At 52.9% G+C, this 7,717-nt stretch overlaps 1 protein-coding gene across 1 annotated transcript; it reads left to right on the forward strand.

The window, feature by feature from the left end:
• The first annotated feature begins 5,953 nt into the window (after positions 1–5,953).
• On the forward strand, positions 5,954–6,691 carry LOC115312279. The gene has a single exon (XM_029971161.2). The coding sequence runs from the start codon at positions 5,954–5,956 to the stop codon at positions 6,689–6,691; it is 738 nt and encodes a 245-aa protein (XP_029827021.2).
• The last annotated feature ends 1,026 nt before the right edge of the window (positions 6,692–7,717 follow it).

The following is a 7,717-nucleotide window of genomic DNA, read 5'->3' on the forward strand; positions in this document are numbered from 1 at the left end:
GACGGGCGTGACTCGACCCTTGGAAATGGGTGTACTGGATTTCGCGGCCATTCCTCAAACATTCCCCGACGTCATCAAAGTCGTACTCGTTGATTAACCTCAGAAGGCTCTCGGTGATTAAATCGCGATAGGGCGTTGAGCTGGACTTGTCCCCAGCAGAGCAGACGCAATTGAAATCGCCAAGAAAAAATAATAAGGCGATCACTTTTGCAATACTGATGCATGAAATCAAAAAGCTCCCGCCGCTCATCATCCCTATTGGAGGGGTACACACAAATGACCCTCCAATCATACGATGAAAGAGAAAAATCATATACAACAAAGCGCCCTGAATCACATGTCGTCACCGCCTCGACTGTTGCACCCAAACTCTGGCGCACTAACGACAAACAGCCCGCTGACGACCCAACCGCGTGACAAACACACACTTTGTAACCCGCCGAAAAAGGTCTAACAATGAAGTTGGTCTGGTCCTCACTCTCGACCTTGGTCTCCTGCACAGCGATGATGTCCAGGTCCTGTTCGACTGCTAGACGGCAGAGTTGCCTCTGCCTCCTGCGATCTGAGAGGCCTCGGACATTAAGGGTCGCTACTCGGACAGGACTTTGTAAGGAGACCATGGGTTAGTGAGGACCAACCCGCCTACACTGCCGTTCACTGCGACAGTTTGTCTCGTGGTCCTCCTCGGTCTGCGGCGGACCGCTGGTGGCCATCCACTCCGCTCCCGCCCGACACCATTCTCCACCTGCGCTCGAGCTGACGCAGCCGAAGTTCCTGACCAGTCGTGTCCGTGACGTCTTCGAGCCTACGCTTCGCAGAGCCCAGCTCGACGTCCATCTCTGGCATGATGGAGACCTCGTCTGGCAATGGCGAAGCACCAGCTGCCCCGCCGGCGCTCCCTGTTGGAGGTACCGTCGAGCGCTCGACTGCAGGTGGATCTGCATGAGCCGTAGTCGACGGCTTGTCCGGCAGCACGGTGTTGTTCACTTCGGGGGAGGTACCGGAAGCGTCGTCGCTCTTGGCTTGTTCGGCCTGGGTTTTCACAGGCGCGGCCGCTCTCTCCGCCTCTTCCTCGTCCATCATGTCGTCGACGTGGTCTTCGTTGACTCCTCGTCCCACGGCTCGGGCGTAGGAGCGGACACAGTCGTCACGCTCGTGGCCATAGGCGCGGCACTCGGAGCACCTGGGAGCCCGGCAGTCTCGACGTATATGCCCCGTCCTACGGCACCGGAGGCATACTGGGGCCCTCCCAGGCACGACGACCAATACCAAGCCGCCTTCTAAGCGCAGCTGATGGGGGAGGCGGTCAAGGTTGACACCCTCCCGGAGTACCAGCCGCACTATCCGGGTGGTAGACTCGGCTCCCTCGAAGCCCGGCACCTTCCAGCGTTCGGACGCGACGTCCTTCACCTCGCCGTACTCCGAGAAAGCCTTGCGAATGGTGTCGTTCGACACGTCGAACGCCACCCAGTGCAGCTTGATGCGCACCTCTTGCCTGGAGGGGTCCACGACGATACAGGTGCGTCCTTTGACAGCGAGCCGCCCTGCGTTCACCAGCTTGAGCTTGGCCGCGTCGGTCCTCAGGTCAAGCAGCCAGACATGGGACATCTGGTACGCCCCAATTCCGGCTACCTCCCTGAGGACCCCCAGTTGGTCGAGCGGTTGCCGGAAATCCTCAATCCTGGATGGCCTCCCGGTCATGTCGCAGTGAAGGACGACCGCTTTCTTCATTGAATCACCTGATGGAAGCTGGGGCAACAAAAACCTGTACTCACTTGAGCCGGGAAAAACAGTATCACCGCGGCCGGCGAGGGCCGTTATCGCCGCTCCTTCGGAGCTCATAATTTCACCTCCATGCGCTCGCGCGTTCGAAAATGGAATCCTCGGCCACCGATCCCCCCTATTGTACGCTGAGGAAAAGCGGGCCCTGCGTGCGCGACATCAATCCATGCTTCGAAGTGACGACACAAGCTCCCACTAGTAAAGCGTAGCTCTGAAACACGATCTCCTAAAATTCTGTATTGATTCGCGTTAATTGCGTGAATCTTCACGAGGGGCTTTAGCCTCACGTAAAATATTAGCGCGAAGGGCAGGACAAGCGCTGAGTCTCGTAAAGTCCCTTTATAAAATTCACGCTTTCAAGTACCGCGAGCAATTGTTGTGGAAACGAGCAAGACACGTGCCAAGAGCGCGTTGTCCGCCGCCATTTGCTCCGGAGGGCCGGTCGAGAGACACGGGCCACGTGCACTGGCGCATTTGACAATATTTGCAAGACAAACGCAAACACATCGAGGGGCCTTAGCCTCCCGTCGTTTGAAGCGCCATCAAGATTTTCGTTTTCAAACGGTCTGATTCATAGAGTACGGTAAAGCGTCATCTAGACAGTGTGCTTTGAAACGTACTCATTTCACAGAATACACTGCAGTTACCATAGACTCTTCGGGCGCGCCAATGAGGGCGGAAGCTAGCGACCTCCGCCTTCAGCGCGAACTCGGTGGCTTCCGCAGCGTGCTTTGGTTGCGCTTGCCTGCACGTTCACACTTGCGTTAAGCAGGGGACACATGAGTGGTGAAACTGGACGACGCGTGGCGCTGCGTATGATCCATCACCTCACTACAGTGTTCTAGAGAGTTGTAGTGGCAAGAGCGGCGGCCACCGCGTGAAGATTTTGCGCGTAGACGACACCGTAGCGCTGCTGTTCTGAGCCTTAGGAACTGTGGCAGGAGGCTTGAATAAAGAACGAAGCGCCGGCGACACACGCGGTTTATGTCTAGAGCCCAGCGGACATGGCCACGTCTCGTCTTTCCTAGATATTGCTACAGGAACGTGCCCCCGTCAGCCTCGTCGTCGGCGCTGCTCGGCGTGTACTACTGGGGTTCGACTGGAGGTTCTCGCGACGGAGAAAAAGTGCTAATGTGAAAAATTGTAGGTTTTCCTTTGCACTAATGCCTCTAGAGTGTGTGCTACTCTTTACTTTTATTATTTTCGTGTTTTTGATGGAGATCATTTGTTCAATATCAAATCCCCCTCCCTTCCCAGTACTGACAGGTCATTCCACAACGCTATCACCCGGGCTGCACGCTTAATAACTGAGAAAGAAACCACGCGATACTGATATAACAAGGAAAAATAGACAAATAAATCTCAATAAATCTCTCACTTTTTTAATGGTGAGAGAAACAATAAACTGGTGTATTGTTTTTTGTCATCGTGTTGCTGATGCGGGGACCAGCGCTGTAAGGTGGAGGCGGAGCGCGTTTCGGAACGGCCAAAGTGCCACTGCAACTGGCGAACATACAACAAATTGTTTTTTATGTAATGCAGTCTATTAAGAAAAAATAGCTTGATTGGGAGTATATAAAGCATTAAAATACGATATGAACACAAACTTCAACAACCCCTAATATGAAAAAAAACGTTATTCTCAACTCACTGCTTTATGACTTCTCAAAAGTGGTAATACAATTTATCGACCTACACAGCAAGCACATGACATATCAAGAAACATAGTACGCAAAAAGACTACAAAATAGTCATAATACATTGCGGTATAAATTCCTAACCTCTTCGCCATTGACGATGAGCACATAGTCCCGTAGGATAAGGCGCGGCTCAATATGTCTCTCGCACACCGCTGATGTCTCGGCGAGGCGTTTATCTTCTCGATTAAAATCCTCCCCTCCCCTGTTGTCTGCGGGACTCCTCCTTTGGCGCACGACACAGCGACGGCTTACGATCACTGGTGGCTGCCCTTGTTGCCCGGGTAGCCCGACTTGCATTCCGGCGCGAAGCAGTGTGTGCGTCCGTCTTTTTCCTTGCATTTATGACCGAGGCGGGCAACGGAACGGGGAAGATTCCCCAACACTACACCACAAATAAAAGTGCTACGGTGCTACGTTCGGGAGAAGCGAACCGCCACAGCTTCGTCGTCTTCTTCGCTCATCACCACATCTGCCATCCGCCACAAATTCTCCTAGGGCACAGAACTCCAGCGCCACTCGCGGCTTCTACATTGACCGACTTCACGCGGCCCATTGTAAACGGGCGCGGCTCTCGCCACTATAGACGCTTTACACACGCGCCAAATTACAGCCGCCATTGCTGACCTTCTCTTCTCTTCCCGAGATGCCGAGCAACTGAAACGGTAGTTGACAATCCTCTACAAAGGCCGAAGCCTTAGAAAAGGACACAATTGAATCTAATATGACAATAACCTGGCCTGCTATGGTAATGATGAAGTGAAATAAACGAAATAAGAGGAAACAAAAACTGAAGGTCAGTTATGGGGGCGTCCATGCACAGCTGCTGCAAAGCGTCTATACCCTCTAGAACACTGTAACCTCGCGATACGCGGCGTACGCGGCGAAATTTGTGTATCAAAAGGGCCACCCACACTAGCGAGAAAACGCGCCCGGCGCGCCGATAAATCGGTTAAGCGGCAAGATAAAGGGCGTGTCTCTGCGCGCGCTCGTGGCGCTGACTGTGCTTCGGCGACATTTTGTTACTTGCCGCGATCGGCGTGCCACGCGCGTTTTCTCGCTAGTGTGGGCGGCCCTTAAGACACATGCACGCAAAAACCCGTCGCATGACGCACATGGTTGCTGGGCCACCATTTCCGCGCAACGCAGAGCGACCGGCAGTTCTTTGCGTTAAAGGGAACTGTACAGGTATCAAAGAAAGAATAAAAACACTTAGGGACAAGGACAGACAGCACAGTCCTTTCAACCTGAGAACAATCCTTTAGCTCCACCCATAAGCTCATTGCGCCCATCTGAAGTGCCTCCGCCGTCGAGAAAGTAGTTCGCTAGCAACGTTGCTTTTTCTTCCTCCAGGAAACGTGTCTTAAACTATTACAATATTTATTTAATTCATTCAGGACATTTAAATAAGTTAAAATACGTTTTTGTCAACGAAATAGCTGTTTAGTAAAGAAAGAAAGTCATGTCCAATGTACCGTCTTCCCAATTCCTTTTCTGTCCAAGATACTGTCTAACATACCGTCTTCCAGAGCCTTCGATTGAGGGAAAGCGAAGCACTTATAGTTCCTGAAAATAATAAATATTTAGTGATTTACTTAGTTTTGTGGGCTTTGCGCACGAAATGTGTGCCTTTATTTTGTTGGATGAATAGAAAACAAAAATATCTATACTTTTCGGGTTTTGGCAAATGGGCACCCTCCCAAGTCATCGACACCACCACCGCGCCCCGGTCTCTTTGTCTTCCGTCACGGATCCCGCTGAGGTGACATCGGAAAGCGATTCCCGTGATTCTTCTTGGACGAAACAGCCTGGTGCAGCCTTACCGGCGACACCAAAGCGGTTCTTCAAAAAGCACAAGCCAGATCGGGTTTTGAACAGCGGCCAGCTGGAGCTGATCCTGAACGCTTACGTTCGGACGCGACATACCGAGCCAGACTTGACAGTCAACGAGGTCTGTAAAACTGTCAGCCGGTTGCTTGGTGTCGGCGTGTCGAGCGTCCACAAGATCAGGAAGAAGGTGAAGGAGAATGACGGACAGGTTGCGACACCCTCTCGAAAGCGACCTGCGAGTTCAGGCAAGCAACGGCGCAGCGTGAAGTACGGCGATGCTGTGTGGAATGAGATCTTGTGTGCACCGTTTTTTTTTTTTTTTTTTTTGCCAGAACGAGATCTTGACCGTCACAAAGATAATGGCTGAATTCTGTGCAAGCCCTGAGCTCCCTTCGCTGTAGAAATGGACTGTACTTCGCCTTCTGCACGACATAGGCTTCGAGCGAAAGAAGACTGGTCGAAACTCGCGCATGATCGAGCGAGACGAGATCATCACGTGGCAAGAGAGGTACTTGCGGGACATTGCACGTCACAGCCAAGAAGGTCGGCAGATCTTCTACCTCGACGAAACGTGGGTGACGGCAGGGCACACTGTCTCGACGGTATGGGTCGACTGCACCGCTACCTCGTCCCACGACGCCTTCATGAGGGGTCTGACGACGGGTCTGAAGCATCCGTCGGGGAAGGGCCAGCGCGTCATCGTCACGCACATCGGCAGCGAGGACGGCTTCGTCGCTGGGTGCCTGGACGTCTTCCACGGAGTAAAGACCGGCGACTACCACGAGGAGATGAACGGCACACGATTTGAGATTTGGTTCGAAGCTGTTCTTCAGATGCTGCCGAGAGGGAGTGTCATCGTAATGGACAATGCTTCCTACCATTCTCGGCGGTTGGAAGCAGTGCCAACGACGGGTTCCCGGAAGGAGGTGATCCAGCAGTGGCTCACGTCAAAGGGCATCCCGTGGGATACCAAGATGCAGAATAAGCAGCTCCTTGACATCGTGGCGTCGGTTAAGCCACTGTATTTGAAGTATCGCGTCGATACTGCTGCAGAGAAGGCTGGTTGTACGGTAGTGAGACTTCCACCCTACCACTGTGAGTTCAATCCCATTGAACTCATCTGGACACAGATCAAGAACGGCGTTGCAGCCAGGAACACAACGTTCAAGATCAGCGACGTTGGAAGGCTGCTCAAGGAAGAAGCCGAAAAGGTCACGGCTGACAACTGGCGCAAACCTGTGAGGCATGTCGTTGGAGTGGAGGAAGGCTACAGACGAGGCGGTACTACAAGTGCCCATGTAGAGCCGATCGTCATCGAACTGGGTGAAGACGACACATCTGAGAGCGACCTGTCAGGTGTGGAGCCGCTCGAGGAAGTGTGAAGCCTACACCTTCAACTTCAACTTCACCTTCAACAACAACTTCAACCGAAGACTGAGGGGGACCCAGATCAACGTGACCAAACCATGTCGACTCGTAATCGTCATCAAAGATCATGGGCTGCCCTTGCGCCCATCACTACATCTGCGCTGTGCGTTTGTAAACATGTTTCAAGTGTGTTCAGTTCATACCGATTATTTTGAAACAGATCAAAATAATGGAATTCGGGTAACAACATGAAACTGAAAAGAGCTAACAGCCGTGGCATGCACAGTGACTCCACCTTGCAGAAAAGAGAAGCGAAGTACAAAACATTATCATGACTGCGAGGGTCGATTCGTTAGTTCCGTCACATTTTGTTCTTCTTTTGCGAACCTTCTTCGACCTGCTATCATTATTTTAAGCTGTTTCTCTGGCCGTGTCGTTCTCCAGTTGCTGCTGCTCCTGTACTGTTGTCTTATTATATACGTCCACTTATATTCGTATTATCTTCTCTTTTAGAGCGCAGCTCTTAGGCGCCCGTTTCCGGCTTGAGCGGCGTCGGCGTCGCCGTCGCCGTCGGCGTAACCGCGCGGTGCATTATGGGTAAATTTTCCCGAAGGAACCCGAGGTCCTCCCGAGGTCCTCCCGAAGAAACCCGAGGTCCTCCCGAAGGACCTCGGGTTCCTTCGGGAGGACCTCGGCAGAACCTCCCGAAGGACCTCGGGTTCCTTCGGGAGGACCTCGGGAGGACCTCGGGTTCCTTCGGGAGGACCTCGGGAGGACCTTGGGCTCCTTCGGGAGGACCTCGCGTGCCTTCGGGAGGACATAGGGGGGGGTCACGTGACGATGACGTCATCAGTAATGATGACGATGCGGATGCCGATGACGTCATCAGTGACGTCACTGATGACGTCATCGATGACGATGGTGATGCGGATGCCAATGACTTCATCGGCATCCTCATCGTCATCGTCATCATCACTGATGACGTCATCGTCACGTGACCCCCCCAGGACCTCGGGTTCCTTCAGGAGGACCTCGGAAGC

Source organism: Ixodes scapularis, unplaced genomic scaffold, assembly GCF_016920785.2.
Source record: "Ixodes scapularis isolate PalLabHiFi unplaced genomic scaffold, ASM1692078v2 PGA_scaffold0__279_contigs__length_252992795, whole genome shotgun sequence".
NCBI classification, from domain to species: domain Eukaryota; kingdom Metazoa; phylum Arthropoda; class Arachnida; order Ixodida; family Ixodidae; genus Ixodes; species Ixodes scapularis.

Bases quoted from the DNA above. Each gene is read 5' to 3' on its own strand.
- LOC115312279 (XM_029971161.2), top strand. From the start codon at position 5,954: ATGAGGGGTCTGACGACGGGTCTGAAGCATCCGTCGGGGAAGGGCCAG.